This window comes from Drosophila sulfurigaster, chromosome 3 (genome assembly GCF_023558435.1).
Source record: "Drosophila sulfurigaster albostrigata strain 15112-1811.04 chromosome 3, ASM2355843v2, whole genome shotgun sequence".
In the NCBI taxonomy this organism is placed as follows: Eukaryota; Metazoa; Arthropoda; class Insecta; order Diptera; family Drosophilidae; genus Drosophila; species Drosophila sulfurigaster.
In genome coordinates, this window is record NC_084883.1 from 55,414,890 (window position 1) to 55,431,816 (window position 16,927).

The following is a 16,927-nucleotide window of genomic DNA, read 5'->3' on the forward strand; positions in this document are numbered from 1 at the left end:
CGTCAAACATGTTTTTTTTTTTCTTTTGCTTTTTACTATAGTAGATTGAAGTTCTCCTGCGTTTTATGCTTCTACATAGTGTTTTTTGTCGAGTTTTTAGTTTATCAGGCATCACACAGTGGGCATTGTAATTGCGCACTCAGGCCTGCGCCTTCCTGGACCAAAGCGAGAGATAGAGAAATAGACAGAGAGAGAGAGAGAGAGGACTGTGCGACAACAATTACCCCGCGGGCTAGAGACGGTCAGCTACTCAATCAAAGCCAAAATGCCGACGCACAGTGGAAGAAAATAAGGTAGCCAAAGAAGCCGTCAAATTGTTACGCATAATGGATGTTTTTATCAGGCGAAATGATTTCTTGACTACTGGACTTGGCTCTAGCTTGGCTCTGGATTTGGATTTAGATTCAGATTCTTCGTTTGTTCTTTGTCTGAAACTGAGGTCGAGCCTGAGCTCTTTTGTCGGCAACGCGTTGCGATTGGCTTTGATGTCAATACAACCGCAGCGCGTGGCCATTGAACTTTTCAGCCGAAAAGATGCTGCATATTAATGAATTGATTTGGCCAAAAAATCAGTATGTCATAACAACTGTTGGCTAGTAAGCTGATTTCGCTGTTTCAAATCGATGATCTTGTTATAACACGCACATTTTGCAGCCATTGAATAAAAAAAGAAAGACAAACATATAAAAGGGAAATCAAACACCAACCAAGTGCCAGCTCAATGAGCAGCGATCGAATAAACAAACAAATAAATATTATTAACGCACAAAATGTGTGTGTGTGTGTGTGTGTGTGTGTGCTGGTGTGTATGCAACGAAAGACATGTGTAGCGCGTTGTGTGTAGTGTGTGTACTACAACGACTACGACAACGAGTTTATGCAGATTCTTCCCAGACTTGAAGAATGCCAGTAGCACTTGAATTTTGAATATATTGTAATAACTCAAGTGTCTACACAACAGAAGCGCCTCTCAGCGCGTCGCGTCGCCAGCAACTTTAGCACTTAAGTTGAAGTCTGAAGCGCGTAAAGTCGAAACAGTCAGTCAGTGAGGCAGTGAGGCAGTCCCCTTCTCTCTCCCTCTCTCCCTCTGTCCCAGCTCTCAACGTATTTGCTTATGATAATTTGAGAGCAAACAGCGATCGACAGTGGTATGGAAAAAGGTAACTCAAAAAGACTTGTGTCTCGCCACAGGTCGTGAATGTGCAGAAAACAAAAAAAAAAAAATAAAATAAAAAACATAAAAAAAACTACGTATAAATATATTTAAAAACGAAACACACGATTAAACACCTCTCAATTATTATATTGTACATATACGTATACACGCATTATTATGGGCTCTGTACGGGTCTTGAGACTTGCGACTCCCTCTCTGACTTTGACTCTGAGTCCGACTCCGACTCCGAGTTCGACTCCAACTCGGCTGGCGGGCCTACGTGAACCATTGAAAGCTGCTAAGTGGGCTGCTGTGGGGCCCCACAGCATTGTGGTCGCCTAGACGACGTCGACGACGACGACGACGACGGACCCACATGATTATGATTTACCTTTACCTTTACCTGGCCTATGTCTCTGTCTTTGCCTTGCTTTGCTCACTTTACATTTTGTTTTATTTTTAGCTGTCCCCGAAGCGCTACTGGTGGTTGTGATTTAGCTGTTTTTTGAACTGCCTATACCCTGTAAAAAAACGCGCTAACATAGGGTAGTACTATTGGAGCAACTACCTTGAAGCAAATCAATCTTATCTTTAATATTTTATCTTTATTTTTCAAGATTAAACAATTACATAGAAATAAAATAATAATTAGTCAATTGAAAAACTTTTCAATATTTTACTTTAACTGATATATTTTTAATACGGAACGATATTTTTTAAATGTACACAATTTAAAATGCATTTCTTCTCTTAATTGATTATTAGAGTTTAATGAAAATAATAAATGTGTAAACGTAAATTATTTTAAAATAGAATTGTTGTTATAATTTGATTTAAATGTTCTACTAACTTTGAATAAAATTATGGCGCAACTTACCAGAGTATCTGCTAGTCAATCATTAGGAAGCTTGTTTTGTTTTTGTTTTGTTAATGTTAATGCTGATGTTGTTACTTTTGCCTTGTTGATTGAGTCACTTAATTTGCATACAAAAGTAGATTTGCATGCCAGCCAGACAGTCGAGCGTCAACAAATAGTCTCCTATCCCAAGCCGAAGATCACAGCCAAATCTACAACTACATCGACATCGACATCGTGGCATCCTCGTCGTAGGTGCTGTAACAATGAAGAAACGTGAAGTGGCAGCCGTTAATAGTCTATAGAGTCTATAGAGGCGCTAGGGGCTTGTTCAAATAACAAGCAACAAAGTCGAATGTAGCTAAAAGTTTAAATCAATAAGTTTCGCTCCGGTTCACTTAAGCGATATAATGATTATAACAAAAAGAAATAAATGGGAAAAATACCGAACTGTGCACGATCAATGAAATGGAATGGTACTTGCTCCGAGCTCATTTCATTTATTTTCCATGGAAAATTACATTATCTTTGTACGGCAATTTATGCTAATTTTAATTTGAACCGCCGTGTGAGAAAAAGGCTCGTGCTTATCGCTGTTATGTGTCTAATTTCGCAAGAGCAGACGCTTTACAATGGAGAATCCAATTTGAAGGTCTCCTCGCAAACAATCCAAAGGGCACGTAGCGCAGAATAAAGGAGAACACGAAAATGAAAATGTAACAAAAAAATTAAATCTTTTAGGTGAAAAGTCATAGGTGAAGAGAGCAATATTAGTAGATATAAAAACTAAAAGAAAAAGCATGAAACCGTGCTAGTGAATAAAGCAAAACATTATTAAATTTGGATGTTATTTAATAAGACTAATATAGTTAAAGACTGATGTTTTAAATTAATTTCTTTTAGTTTTATCAATTTGAATTACCAGATGGTTACTACCATATTACTTTATCAATGCTTATAGCAACATAACATAATAGCAAATTAACTTATTTAACCAAGTTAACTAACCGACTGAATAAGCAGTGTAGAAAAGACCATTTGCACATATTACATATATATGATATATTAATTTCCATCTAAAATCGGGTCATCTAAAAACGAATTTAGCATCAACCAACAAGCAAATCTGACTGTTTTTAGCAAACTCTAAATATCCTGTAGAGACTTCTGTGAATACTCTAAAAAAAACACTCAAAAATTAATCTTAAAGGTAAACTATGTTTATACATTGTTCTTCAAAGTGATGAGGAAGGGACTTCCATTCATTCATTCGATACGGATTGCAATTAAAGTGCTGGCTGATTCAACCATGCGGAATGTGGCTGATATAGGAATGAAACTGCACAGCTACCTGTTGATGGGCCAATGATTGGTTCACTCGTACCTCCCCCGAGACGAGACACAACGAGGCGAAATGAAAGAAACGGAAGGAAACCGTCTAGCATTAGTCAAACAGCAGGCAGAAGCAGCAAGCAGCAGCAGCAGATCATTTTGAGCAACACCAATTAGCTGGGTGCTGACAAATTGCACAGCTATTGGCGTGGTCGACTCATGACCGAACCCAGACCTAGACAGCGACCCAAACCTTTGGCTAATTGTTTGGTTATTGCATATGGCAAGAGGAACCGGAAGCGTGCGCGACCAAATGTGAAAACGCGAAGCATAAATTAACGTACACACACACACACACACACGTACACAGAAGGAGAGAGATTACACCTATGCAGCAGTGGAGGGAACGCAATTTGGGCGAAATGCCAATGCCAACTGCTAATAGTAAATTAATTTCTGAAGCTTATCGCCATTGGCTGCCAGGCTGCCTGGCTGCTGGCTGCCACAACAACATTAAACAAAGTGGATGTGTCAGCCAGCAAAGTGCTGTGTAAATTAGCTCGCAAACTGGCCAAACTATTTACCCGACTGACACACTGGAATTTCGCAGTAGTTGCACGTGAAGCAGATAAAGACACAAAGCTAAGTAATGTTTAATTATTTGAGCCAGCCTAACGGAAGTGCTTTTGTTTATACCCAGATACGAGCTGCAATATTTACCCAGTAGATATACAGCCAGATTCTTGGGAATAAAACAATTTGTAAACAAGTTGTTCTACACGAAAGCGAAAGCGAAAGTGTTTCACTCGTTCTACAACGTTGCGTATACTTAACAAAATGTTAAAGTTCAAAACTGGCTTAGCAATCAATTAATTAGTATAATTTTAGCAAAGGTTAAATCAATTTTTTTAATAGAGATAAGAACTGTAAGCAATAATAAATATTAGTGCTTGAATTGAAATTGTGGCCACTCTATTAAGACAGAAAATTAATTTCAATTATTCTATTACATTTTCATTAATAAATCAAATACACTCTAGAATGATATATAGTTGCAGGCATCAAAAACATTAGGCACATATGTTGCGAATAAATATAAATAAATTATGGTTTTAAGCTCTTTTAAAAGACAAAAATTGTGGTGAAGATTATGATAACATGATAAACATTTTATCAATATGACGTACTTAGGATGAAATGATTCATCCACAACACAATATACAATTTCTATACCAGCAAAATTTATTAAAAACATATAGTTTGGCAGGAAAGCCAAGAATACGATATAAATAATTAATGCTTCACTTTAAAATCATTTACTATAATTAGAATCAACTGTCTTCAGCTGGAACCATGATTGGCAATAGTTTGTCGCTGCAAAGAGTCTGCTCGGGACATTCATCTGCTTTTGCTTCCCTGTTTTGCCGCCTTCGCAGCAAATGTGGAATGGAATGGCCGCAAATTTGTAGACGACATGCGTTTCCGTAGTTTAACAAATGTTTTGTCAAGCTCAAAAAGGTCAGAACAAGCCGATAAAATATAAAAGTAAGGAAAGAGAAGAGGCAGATGATGAAGAAGCCACAACTACAACAATCTAGCAGCTGCATCTGCAGTGCATTGCGGTTGTGTTCGATACCAGAGTAGTTTGAGTTCGAATCGGAGTCCATATCGGGGAGTTGGGGTACATGTGTATGCCACCATATCAATGCCGCCGAATGACGCAGCGTCAAAACCAAAATCAAATAAATGAACAGCAAAACGGCAGCAGCCACAACAACAAGAGTAACAACAGCAACAACAACAACAACAACTTGAGAGAAGACAAGAGGACCACCATGATGGCAGAGGCTACAAATGGGCAAAGCATAAATAAGTAACGAAAAAGAAGAAAAAAAAAAGATGCCAAATGGGAGAAAAAAGAACGAACGAAGGAATAAAAACTAAAAAACAATTTCGATCATGATGTATAATTAAAAGGCAACACCAGCAACAGCAACAGCGCAGCAAACATACAATCACACACACGCACACACTGCATAGCATGTGTCTGTCTGTCTGTTTCAGCTGCTGACTGTGCAACTTCGCACTTCAAAATTAAACACAATTAGAAAGAACGAGAGGGAGAGGGACAAATACAAGGCGGAGCATTGGCAGCTGGTGTCATTTTTTCAAAATGGAGGTGCCAACAAAGAGAGCGCAGCAGCTAAGTGCCCAACAGAGATAGCCACACAGTCAGCTATGTTGCTCTCGCTCTGGCTGCACGTGCAATCAGCTCGCTTGGCCAATCAGTTTGCAGCTTAGGCTAACCTGCCAGAGAGGGAGAGAAGGAGAGAGCGAGTGAGTGAGAGTGTTAGCAGAGATCTGCAGCCGCCGTGAATGTCGATCAATGGCTCGCAAACTGAACTCGTCAAGCTCGTTCAGAGCCGAGGAGCGACGGCAGCGACATATTGTTGGAACTTGCTCAGTTGAAATGCGAAGTTGGCGAGCGCAAGACGCGAGCGTCGGTCTATCTCACAAAACAAGACAAAACCATAACAAAATTCAACACGACATCGTACTTAAAATCCAATACAATTCTCAAACTCGTTGCTGCTATTGTCATAATCAAATTAACACCCACACGCACATGAGACATTTGCCATAACAACGCCACTTTTGCCTTTATTTTGCCTTATTGCCTAGCTGTGATTTGCATAATTAACGCTAATCGAATTCGCCTCGTGCCTTGTACAAAAGAACTGAAAACTCATGCTGTCAGCTAACGTTATTGTTGTTTCTGCTCGTTATTATTATTGCTCTTGTTGCTGTTGTCTGTGATTAAATTGTGCCAAATCCAAAAAAGAAATACAAAAAGAAAAGTTTAAACAATTTGTAAAAGTGTGAAATATACAATAGCGCATACAATATACCTAAATCTATATAAACCATGATCACCATGAACGAACTGGTCGATCTGCGCATGCAGCAGCACATCGCCCACGAGATTTATCGCCAGCAGATAATGCAACGCATACCAGGTGAGTTTAAACTCCAACCGACGCTTTCCATTACTCATACGACGCGTACGCCATTCAATTTGGCCATTTTGTAATCGCCACAAAAGCTGTTATTGATCATTAGCATTAATGATCGACGCTTTCAGCTTTGCCGCCCAGTTGGCGCTTTGCTTTCTGTTTTTGTTTTTGCTTTTGGTTTTGGTTTCATGCAGCAGGCGTTGGTGCTATTAGCGTTTTTACGATCGCACCATAAACCTGAGTAATGTGAGAAAGCGTTTGCCGGTTTTGCATAAGCCAAATGTAAGCGACACATCACAGCGGGCCACCTGATGACTGTTAACTGGTAACTGATAACAAAATGTGTTTTAGCTGCTCGCTCTTCGCAGCAAGCTCGTAACACAGCAGGAAAATCAAATTAAATGCGCCACAGAAATGCAAATTATTCTGGTTATTGCACGAACACATTGATAGATGCTTCCGATTGCGATTTTGCTATGCTCTTTGATTTCCTTCATCAACTTATTGAAGGGGGGTTATAATATTTCCTACATCTATTTCCATTTTCGCATTTGTATTGAATCATTTCGCTACTAAGTATGTAGTACAAGAGAATCACGTTGAATCTAGCATTTAACTAGTTTCTTAACACTCTGTAAAGATGATGTTTGATATATAGAAAAATCTGGCTTACTTACATTTGAATTTTAGTTATGTCTGTGGACTAACACCCAATTATCGAAATACGTAAATTCGAAACTTATTTGAGATAAAATCCTAGCTTACATATTCCAGATTCAATATGTTGAGGATAAATTGACATTAAAATATAAGAAAGCAATATCAATAATTACAAAGTTGATGAATCAAGTAGTGCACGATTCTAAGGCTAATAAAAGTAATCACTTGACAAGCTACTCAGAAGTTGTTACCACGATCTCTTCACTTTATATGAGAGTATCATGAAGTGCTTATTCCAATCAATCCAATCAAATACTTAATACAATCTCTCGCTTTTACACTCATTCCATTAAAGATCCCTTTCCGCCGATGTTGCCCATACCGATGCCGCGACACGTGATAATGCCTCCGCGTGTCTCGCTGCCCGGCGTGGAGATGACGCTGCAGAACGATGAGCTCTGGAAGCAATTCCATCAGATTGGCACGGAAATGATCATCACAAAAAGCGGCAGGTAAGATTCAACTGCAACAGCCAAAGCAAATGCAGCAGCAGCAGCAGCAGCGACTTTGATGTCGCGCCTTTAAGAACTTTTGGAATGTAATTAAATCTGGGATTGATCTGGGAGAAAGAGAGATGCATTAGCACGAATGTGAAAAATAATACTCGAACAAAATGTTGAGCAAAGAAAAACAACAACATGCCAATGGCAACAGCAGCGCTGGCACTTAAAGCGCCGTTCTCGATCTCGATCCCGTTCCCGAGTTCGAGCCTGTTCACTGTGAAGTGGCCAGGCGGCGTCTCAGCCCTTAGCTTCATTGCTCGTCCTCATCATCGTCGACGGCGGCGTCGCTGTTAAATGCTCATTAGATGCAGGCGCCTGCAAATTGTTTACAGCGACGTCGCGACAACAATTTTCACAGGCAAACAAAACGACGACGGCAGGCGGAAGGATATGCAGGATGTGAGACAGCGACAGGTATACTCGTAGAACATAGCATACTACCATATAATCATGGCCTGTCTTTCCGTGCCGTGCCTCGATCGCATATCGAATATCTTGACTGAGGCGTAAAGCGAACAAGTTCGCTGGCACTTTTCACTTTGCGTGCTCGCTGCGCAGCGCTGTCAAATGAAAATCAAAGCGCCATAGCGCTATCGCAATCGCCCAAAGATATTGTATCTTGTATCTCAGCAGCAGCTACAGCTACAGCTACGTGAGCCGCTTGATTCGTAAACTACCTAAAAGTGTCCGAAGCACTTGCTCAAATGTGCGTAAAGTGGCGTCATCGTAATTTATTGTAGGCCTAGTATGGACACTGAACGCTGTGGGACGTCCTTTTGGTCGGCGTTTTTCAACAGCGGCCAAGAGATACTTACTTCGGCTGCTGTGGCATAAATCTTCGCGTCAAGGATACTTTGTCGTCATCTTTGTTGCTTTCGGCGATGTCGTTGTTTTTGTTATTTTGTTGTTGGTGTTGTTGTTTTTTCTTTCGTTTTTTCCTTTTTTATTGTGGCGCCTGTCTGCAGACAGTCGCTGCCTCCGCTCTTGCCATCATCACAACTGTATCTGGCTCTTATGCTCGTATCTGTATCTGCACGTTGTGCGTTGACAATGACCGCAGCTTGTCCACGACGTCGACAGATACGAGCAATTTCACACTTTGGCCGTCGAGATGCACAAGTGCCGATAAGATCGTTTGTCCATCGATCCTTTCCCCGCCCTTCCACATTAGCATAAAGTTTTGGGCGATTGTCGAAATAAGAACAGCATTCAACTCTTTTCTCCGCATTTCGAATACTAACAGATATTTCATGAATTATTCATAAAGTCGCGTCGCATACGAGTATTAAATAGTTTTTATGCTCATCAAAAATGTTTTATGTGAAAAATGCAGCCAGACATTGACTACGATGGCGATGGCGACTGTTCTGCGTGCAATCGATTTGAATTTTTAATGATTAGGCGCCACAGTGCCACCGTGTGGCGCTAGCTTTAGATCGGACTATGACTGTCCAAACTGCTGCCAAGTGGCGATCATAAAAACTAATTAGTTGCTTGTCCCTTCCACTTGAAATCGAGACCGCATCGCATGGGTGGCAAATGCCTCAGACGACCATAAAAGATAGATAGAACAAATGCATGACTTTTGTCCCAAAAACAAAGCACACAAAACCATCAAGGAGAACTAAATGAAATGGCTTTGTCACGAAGCTTTTAAAAGCAACTGCATTGATAGCCACTTCGATGTTAACATCATGAGAATCGCAAAGAAAGGCAACACGAAGAAATTCTTGAGTTGCAGCGTAATTCGGGTGAATCACTTTTAAAGCGTCTGAACTCACACTTTTGGCAGTATCTGATCAGAAAGGCAAGTGGATACGTTGAGAGCAGTTAAAAAGCATTTCGTAATGAGCGTAAAGAATGACGCTGACGCTGATAGTTGTATTCAAAAGACTGAGCTTGTAAGGAATCCCAGGCTAATGTAAAGTAATAAAAATGTTGTGACTTGCTGTAATCAAAGTTTCATAAAATCTACCATTATTCTACAAAATCTTGAAATGCTTTTCTTGATTTTAAGCATTGGATTTTATACATTAGTTAGTCAGTTTTCGTAGCACTTCGCTATAGTTTTCGTACAAATGTTGATCCTAAGAATCCTTTCTCAAACAATTTGAATATTGAAATAGTGGAATTTATATATAATAATAATATGTGCAGCACCATCTATCTAACTTTAATCTATCCCTTATAGTTTAGAACTTAAACAGTGCTTATAAAATGTAACAAATCAAAATCAAAAACATCTCATAAGCACTCACGATTGGTACTTCAAAATGCACCTGATGCTGTTCCTTTTTCTCCTGAGGCGCCAAAGTGAATGTGGTATGAAATGATCGAAATGTTTTTTGGTGCTGATTCCATTGAAAGTCTCGCGAGGGTTCTCGCATTTGTTAATTATGCGCAGACGCGCCAAAGATCAATATCTTAACAAATCGTTTGTCAAAAATGCAGCAGCGAAAACAACAAAAAGAATCAAGTTGTAGATGGAGAATGAGTTCGAAATCGAGAAGAGAAGAGAAAAAAGGCGAATTGCAAATGAAATTCTAAACCGCACGAATGTCGAAATATTTAGCTCTGCTCTAATGGAATTCAACAAACCAGAAAAGGAATCAAATTAAATGTAGGCAAACACAGCGCAGTCGACTTAAATTAATTAATCATCGCCACAAATACGAGAAGAAAAAAACATTCAATAGAAACAAACAAGTAAAAACGGTCAAAGTTGAGTTTGCTCGACTACTAGATACCCGATAATAATATTTAATTTAATTAAATAATTAAATTTTTTCTTATTCAATTCATAATCATGTCCAATATCTTGAGGACACCAAATTGATTGAATTATTTTGTTTAGTTCTAGACTAGCTTATCATACCCTCTACACTGTGTGCACCGGGAATAAATATACAGAATCATTGCCAAAAAAACAAGAACACAAAAAACAAGCAGAGGCAGAAGAGAATCGGGAGGGGCGCAAACAATTTTCGAGGCTGGCGCCAAGCGCGCTGACCACCTGCTGTGCCACTGTGGCAGGGTCGCTGTTGCAGCAGCATCCTCCTCTGTCTCTATCCAATTTGTTCTTCTCTCTTTCTCTCTCGATCTGGTCCTTGTTAGCACAGGGCAAACTCGAGGCCTTTATTTGTATTGTGCATTTGCCTAGGCTAATTACATGGACCACGAGCAACGCACAATTAAATATTTGTAACGCCCAGAACAAAAAGAAAAGAAAAGAAAAAGGATCTATCACGATATTATTTATTGCCGTCAATGATGCCCTCAACTTGTTGACTCTATCTCAATTCTCCCTTCCCCATTGCAGACGCATGTTTCCCTCGATGCGCCTCAGCGTTTCAGGTCTCGATGAGGAGACCAACTATTGTGTCCTGCTCGAGATGGTGCCCATTGGCGACTGTCGCTACAAGTTCTCCGGCTCCCAATGGGTGCCAGCTGGCGGCGCCGAGCCACAGAGTCCTCAACGCATGTATCTGCATCCGGATAGTCCGGCAACGGGCGCCCATTGGCAGGCGCAGCCCATTTTATTCAACAAAGTGAAGTTGACGAACAACACGCTGGACAACAGCGGACATGTAAGTGACCTACACTATGGCGCAGTTTCAAACGAAAAGCGACAGCTCCTAATGTACCCCCAACTCTGTTCTTTGCCTTACTTGCAGATCGTCTTGGCCAGCATGCACAAGTATCAGCCACGTTTGCATGTCATACGCACCGCGGACCTGGCCCAGATTCCTTGGGCACCCCAACAGGCTTTTGTGTTTGCCGAAACGGAATTCGTGGCTGTGACAGCTTATCAGGTAAGCACACTGAGAACAAAAAAAAGACAATACGCTTTCGTAATACACAAACTCAATGCAAGAAATAAGCAATCTTAATGAACTGATTGCTCAGAATTTTTTCTGTGAGCTTTTTTCTAAATCAATAATATAGGGAAAGTAGGTTCCATAATATTTAAATATTTGCAAATCTGTGAGCTTTGTCCATTTAAGTTTTTGCAAAACCAATCAATAATATAGAGAAATATGTATTCCATAATATCTATATATTTTTGAGGCTTTGCTCATGAGCAGAATCAGTAAAAAATTCTTAATTCTAGTCGAAATCAATGTGAAATTGCCAAATATTCGATACTCAATTTTTTTTAAACTAATTTTACCATTGGCATTTTTCCTGCTGAGCAGCAGCTCCAATTCTAGGCTGACTCTGATTTTGCCAATTCATTGAGCATTGTGGCTAATTGTTTAATTTGGGCAAACGATCACTCACGCCGTGGGTAGCCTGACCAACGTCTCAAATTAGCATGCAACGCCCTTTGTCTACAACAAAAGTCAGTTTCAGCTCACTTTAGGCTGTTTTTGTTATTTTAGGAAGTTGGATAGCCACATCCTTGCTAACTGACTGACTGACTGAGGGACTGACTGACTGGCCTCTTGCTGTGTTTTTGTCTATGTCTCGACTCATTGACAGCGACGCCAGCTCTCAGCTCTTAGCTCGGTCGTCCGTCTGCCTCTAATTAGCGTGATCGCTTCCACAAGATCATCGTCACAAAGTTGTCAAGTCATGACAGCGACAACCGAGTCAATTCAAGTGCTCCGCTCCCTTTCTTTCTCTCTTCGATCACCGTCTACGGTGTCAAGTGGCGCTGTTACTTAACGCCGAGCTAATACTCCGATTCCGACTCGGACTCGGACTCCGACTCCTTCTCTGTCTCCGTCTCCGACTAGAGCAATTGTCATATTTCATGCAATTTACACAACTTCCACTCGCTTGTTTTATCCTTTTTCAACAGAATGATCGCATCACAAAGCTGAAGATCGACAACAATCCATTTGCCAAAGGTTTCCGCGAAACTGGACAATCACGCTGCAAACGCAAAATGTCTTCATCGCCAACAGATGACGATCAAGATCACCATGCCCAGACATCCTCTGGCTCGCTTGACATGTCGCCAGGCAAATTCACAGCGACAGCCAGATCGGGATCAGCCTCGACATCCACATCCACATCCACATCAGCATCGGCCTTAGTGGAGGCAACTTCAACAGCAACAGCAACAGCAATAACATTGCACAACAGCGAACAGGATGGTCCACAAATTAAGCGACTGAGATCAAATGGTTCCGCCTGTTCGTTATCATCATCGCTCGATGGCGCTGAGTTGCCTGCGGCTCAGTTCCCAGTTGGCGCCAGCAGCATTGGCTCCCCTCCACCTCCACCTCCGCATCAACAGGCCACCACCAGCGCATTCATGCAGCATTTCCAGCAGAACATGCAGAGCTTGCTGCGACCCTCGCTCGTTGATCTCGCCTGCACTTATTTTGGTCGGCCACCACATGAGTACAATGGGCCAACAATGACGTCGACAGCGACGTCGTCTCCACATTTGTATGGGCCAACGTCGATTTTGCAAGCTGCTTTGCCTGCACTTCCGGTGCTTGGTTTGCCGCACAGCTTTTCCGTTGTGGATGAGACGACAACCGATGAGCTGGAACTGGATGTGGGCAGCGAAACAACACAAACTACATCCCATTCTCCACTGCAGCAGCAGCAGCAACAGCAACAGCCAACTCCTGAGGCGCCCAGCAAACGCAAAGGCTTCAGCATTTCGGCTATACTGGGAGGTGGGAGTTAGTTTACATTTTTTATATTCATTCTTTTTTTAAGTTGTACAAATTTAAGTTTAATTTGGCCTGATTAATGTTTAAGCTATTTTTAAGTGGACACAATAAAAATAGTTTTCCATAGAAGCATAAATATCATTGAGCTTTTATTATGAGACATTCAGAAATGTCAACTTTCAAAACCATCAAAAGCTTTAAGCTCACTAAGTCAAGCATTGTATTCGCAGTTGAGGTTGCGATCACCGTTTGATAAACTACGTTCACTAACCATACAATACATAGATGCTTCGCCCAGTACAATTTTTTGTATCATCAAAAACAGTATTATTGCGACCCCAGTCGGGCCGTGAGCTGCGATTCGAACACCGAGCCTCTTCGGCTCATTCGAAAACTCGAAGTTCTAACCAGTGGTGTCACTTCCGCTTTTTTCCCGTCAGATTTGGATTTTTTTGTAGTGTGATTGCGGGAAAAATATGAAAACAGCGGGCAGCGGCAATTCTGGCTTTTTGACCAAATATAAGCAGCTTTTCTTTTAGTTTACTATTACTCAAATTTTAGTGATGTTTAAATTGAATTTAAATATAAAATATATTTCTATCGATAAAATATCGATATTTACTTGTATCGAATAACTTCCCTCAAAAGTTTGCACCTTAATTGGAGCGACTTGCATAACTAACATTGTTAAATTCGCTTGCGCTAAAACAAATTGACAATGCCAAGGGAAGTCTACAAGCTGCGAATGGTTTTGGAATTTTTTTTTGTGTTTTGCTTTCTTTTCTGATAATTGCAAAAATTAACAAATTCGTACGCGAACCAAAAAATGATCGAATTTATATATTTTATCATAAAACAGAACAAGTTCCTAAAATCAATCATAGTTCTAAATATAGTGCTAATCCAATGATTTAAGAATAACCTTCACTTATTTTTAAAATTGTTTCAGTTTATGTTTTTTTTTTTTTTCAATGTAAAGATGGTCGCACGTGACATCTGTCAGAGAATTACCCATTATCTTTTATATTACGTATTGAACTGAGGGTTTATAAATGAAAAACATACACCACATTGCTTTATAAAAAATAAGCTTTTTTCCTAACTTTTTTCTCTGGTATTCCGCTTTTTTTAGCTTTTTATTTTCGCTGATCCAGCTTTTTTTGCTTAGAAAAAAATGACACCACTGGTTCTAACGCAGCGCGCAGCGTTGAGTTCAGTCGCAGATCAAATGCGGAGCGATGAGCACGGGCGCATTTCGTTGCGCTCTGCTTTCGTTTCTATGTATGCGTGTATGTATCTACATGCTCGCCTATATTAGTATGTGTATGCATATGAAGTTTTGCAACGTGCAGTTGCCTCGCTGACGAGCAGCTAGCGCACGTCAATTTTGATTTGCCGCGACGAAAGTCTCGCAGAAGAGGACAACAACAATTGCTCGCGTTCTATATGTTTGCAGTTAAATGGCACTTGCACAAGGACCGCGTTGGCTCTGCTGGTGGTTTGCAAGCTCAACATGTTGTGGTTCTGGGTCCAACTCCCGATCGAGGACATATGCATGTTTTGTTTTTTTTTAATTCGATTTAACTTTTTTCATTCACTTTCAAGTTTACTCACAGAAGTAAAATCTAATAGCGCATTGATTTTTGATGATTTACAAATTCCTTTTTGCAAACACTTTTTAAAACTCTATTTAAAAAAGTTTTAACTTTAAAATTTTGTTTTTTACATTTTAAGATAACAATAACATTTCAATAATAATACAATTTATACAACATAATACAATTACAGAAAAATATTAAAAACATAATTACAATAAAATATTAATTATATATGTTTTTAATATTTATATTTAAATTTTTTACCAGTTTTAATTTTAATTTATGAGACAATTTTTTTAGCGAAAATTAAAATTAAAACTAAATTCCAAAAATGAATTTATCTTTTAAAAAAGATTGAACTTTATAATAATAATAATAATTGTATTATTTATATTTTCTCTAATTTTTTGAAATGTTATTGTTATCTTAAAATGTAAAAAACAAAATTTTAAAGTTAAAACTTTTTTAAATAGAGTTTTAAGAAGTGTGTGCAAAAAGGAATTTGTAAATCATCAAAAATCAATGCGTTATTAAATTTTACTTCTATCAGTAAACTTGAAAGGGAATGAAAAAAGTTAAATCGCATTAAAAAAAAAACAAAACATGCATATGTTCTCGATCGGGAGTTGAACCCGGACCCACAACATGTTGAGCTTGCAAACCATTAGCAGAGCCAACGCAGTCCTTGTGCAAGTGCCATTTAACTGCAAACATATAGAACGCGAGCAATTGTTGTTGTCCTCTTCTGCGAGACTTTCGTCGCGGCAAATCAAAATTGACGTGCGCTAGCTGCTCGTCAGCGAGGCAACTGCACGTTGCAAAACTTCATATGCATACACATACTAATATAGGCGAGCATGTAGATACATACACGCATACATAGTAACGAAAGCAGAGCGCAACGAAATACGCCCGTACTCATCGCTCCGCATTTGATCTGCGACTGAACTCAACGCTGCGCGCTGCGCGCAGTGCTGCCAATTTGGATTTTTTCCCGTCAAAACTGGCTTTTTTTGAAGGCTAAATGCGGGAAAAATTTGTGAATTGCGGGAAATGTGAAAAGCGGGAATTCTAGCTTGTTTAGAAATTCTGTTGGCTTTTTCCCAACTTTTTTTGTGTTGTTAACACAAAAGTACAAAATATGAAAAAGTGGCAGATTTACGATAGTCACTTATAAACAATCAAAAATGTGTTGGCGTATCGATTGTTTTCTCGAAATACGCTAATTTCATCACTCGCTTAGTGTTTCCATTTCAATTTGATCAAGTGGGCCAACATCAGCAACACAAACAAATTTTGGTCTTTAAAGATTCTGGTGAAAACCGGAGATTTTTTGAGTTGGCAACTGTGGCCATCCACAGTTGTGTTTGCCCTGGCCATACGCGATTTCTGGCTATTTGCCAGGTTAACCTAATTAAATCCAATTTAAGGAATGCATTCTAAGCATAAGTTAAAGTATTAATTTCAAGCAAAAGATATACTCTATTCATTTTTATTGTAATATAGAGAATCGGATTGTGACGGATGGGAAAATGCTGCGTCGACTATGAAGTGCCTATAAAATATCTGCAGATGATAGGCACTAATATGTCCTACGCAAATGAGACAGACTAAGGAGATAACGATAAAATAATGCAAATCTTTATCTTTTAAACAAAAATGAACTTAATAAATTGTTATTTTTGAAGACATTTTTTCTCTTTTTTTTTGATACATTTGTTTTTAGCTTTTTTTTGGATTTTTTAATAATTTTTTTGAGCTTTTTTCTCCATTCATTCCGTCAAAAACAGCTTTTTTTGCTGGTCAAAAGTTGGCAGCACTGGCTGCGCGCTGCGTTAGAATTTCGAATTTTCGAATGAGCCGAAGAGGCTCGGTGTTCGAATCGCAGCGCACGGCCCGACTGGGGTCAGTGTTGCCAGTTTAGCAATTTTATGGCTAGTTCTAGCCATTTTGAAAGGCCGAATGCTAGAAAAATTAAGAAATTGCTACTAGCTATAAATCTAGCTACTTTAAAATATACTTCAGCTATTTTCGGCAATTTTCTCGAACCCGTGATTTAGGTCTGTGAAAATTACCAGTTACAGCGAAAATACTCTAAGTGACTTGAGTGAAAAT

At 39.5% G+C, this 16,927-nt stretch overlaps 1 protein-coding gene across 2 annotated transcripts; it reads left to right on the top strand.

The window, feature by feature from the left end:
* The first annotated feature begins 3,055 nt into the window (after positions 1–3,055).
* On the top strand, positions 3,056–13,344 carry LOC133843483 (T-box transcription factor TBX6). Of its 2 annotated transcripts, XM_062277057.1 has the most exons (6): positions 3,056–3,222; positions 3,265–6,361; positions 7,374–7,530; positions 10,901–11,168; positions 11,256–11,393; positions 12,386–13,344. In XM_062277057.1, exons 2-6 carry the CDS (start codon positions 6,271–6,273, stop codon positions 13,226–13,228), a joined length of 1,497 nt encoding a protein of 498 aa, XP_062133041.1. In that variant the 5' UTR covers positions 3,056–3,222; positions 3,265–6,270; the 3' UTR covers positions 13,229–13,344. The 2 variants fall into 2 exon arrangements, with proteins under 2 accessions (XP_062133041.1, XP_062133042.1); XM_062277058.1 differs by lacking the exons at positions 3,056–3,222; positions 3,265–6,361 and adding an exon at positions 7,122–7,235.
* Positions 13,345–16,927: the final 3,583 nt, after the last annotated feature.